General features: G+C 40.0%; 1 protein-coding gene across 1 annotated transcript; it reads right to left on the bottom strand.

The window, feature by feature from the left end:
* Positions 1 to 491: 491 nt before the first annotated feature.
* LOC124365135 lies at positions 492 to 1,319 on the bottom strand. Its single transcript, XM_046821087.1, has one exon. It carries the CDS (start codon positions 1,317 to 1,319, stop codon positions 492 to 494), a length of 828 nt encoding a protein of 275 aa, XP_046677043.1.
* Between the last annotated feature and the right edge of the window lie 345 nt (positions 1,320 to 1,664).

Raw genomic sequence — 1,664 nt, 5'->3', positions numbered from 1 at the left:
AACAACTAAGTGATAACAAAATTTGACACATGCTATTAATAGCACTAATATAATGTGTCATATATAATTAAATAACAGTGTTAAAATAAGTAATAAAAAAAACAGCGAATTAGTAATAAATATAAGTTAACAAATAATCAACGAAAAGGTAAAAAAACAAAAAACAATAATAAATAGTTAAATATAAAAACGAAGCAACAGTAATAAATGTGTAGTGTATGATAAGAATTAAATAACAACTAAGTGATAACAAAATTTGACACATGCAAAAGTAACAATAAATAACTAGCGACATGCAAGAAAAGATAAATAATCAGTAACATGCGTAAAACCTAATAAATAATCAACAACATCTTAACATCTTAAATAATTTAACATTGAAATAAATATAAACTAAATCCACTACATGCATACCAGTGACGTACGTGTTTGAGTGTGTGTGTGTGTGTGTGTGTGTGCGTGCGCGCACGCGCGAGGGGACAGGATACTAGTTAGTTGTTTACAAGGGAAGCCACTTTTCTCTTGAAAGATGCGACAGTCTCATTGAAGAAGTCAACATGTGGAGCAGCATCACTTCCAGTTCTAAGAAGTCTAGAGAGACCGCTGTGGTAAGCGTAGTAAGTAGGATGGTAGCGTCTACGGAAGATGGTCATCGAACGAGTTCCTCTTGAGATGGAGAAGTCAATGCCACTGAGGAGACCTGGGCAGTCAAGGAGTCCATTCACCAGTTTGAAAAGAGTTACCAGATACGTGAGCTGACGTCTTCTATGTAGAGGTAGGAGGTTAAATTGACTCTCGACTTCGCTTATAGGAGTTGTGCGGTAAGTGAAACCCAACCTGGAGCCAAGCATCCTGATGAAGCGCTCCTGGACACTCTGTAGTTGGTCGATATGGTTGAATTGGTAGGGCGACCAAATGACCGATCCATACTCCAGAAGAGGGAGAACCAGAGACTTATACAAGACGACAAGAGTGTATGGTGAGTTGAAATGTGTCGTGGATCTAAATATGAACCCCAATAACGAGTTAGCTCTTGCGATGAGTTGTAGAATGTGTTCCTGGGGACTGAGAGAAGGTGACATAATTGCCCCCAGATCCTTAACCTTATCCACTCTCCTCAATAAAGTGCTGTTTAAATAGTATTCATTGGTGAAAGTATTAGCACCACGTTTGTAGGATAAGACAACACACTTAGTCGCATTCAACTCCATTCCGTTCGCACGACACCAGTCTCCAATGTTGTTCAGAGAACTTTGTAATGCTTTGTGTCCCAGGTTAGTGGGGACTCTCTCAAAAATCTTCATATCGTCAGCATACATAAGGAAGTTTCGTGGTAATAACACTGCCAATGTCATTCATAAATATGCTGAAGAGAAGGGGGGCCCAGATGCGATCCCTGAGGGACTCCTGATAAAACTCCAAAAGGGGCTAGAGTTAAGACCATCAAATTTGACGATAAGAAATCTGTCTTTCAGGTAAACTCTCCAACCACCTCAGGGAGTGAGCCACGCACACCATAACCCTCAAGCTTTGAAATCAGCAGGTGATGGTTCACTCTGTCGAAGGCCTTTGATAAATCTAAGTAAACGCAGTCCCACCTGGCTCGAGTTTCCAAAGGCCGACATTACATATTCCTGAAACTCGAGTAGGTTAGAAATGGTTGA

This window comes from Homalodisca vitripennis, chromosome 6 (assembly GCF_021130785.1).
Source record: "Homalodisca vitripennis isolate AUS2020 chromosome 6, UT_GWSS_2.1, whole genome shotgun sequence".
Lineage (NCBI taxonomy): Eukaryota > Metazoa > Arthropoda > Insecta > Hemiptera > Cicadellidae > Homalodisca > Homalodisca vitripennis.
The sequence above is the reverse complement of the archived record's forward strand: the minus strand, read 5'-3'. Positions and strand labels throughout refer to the sequence as shown.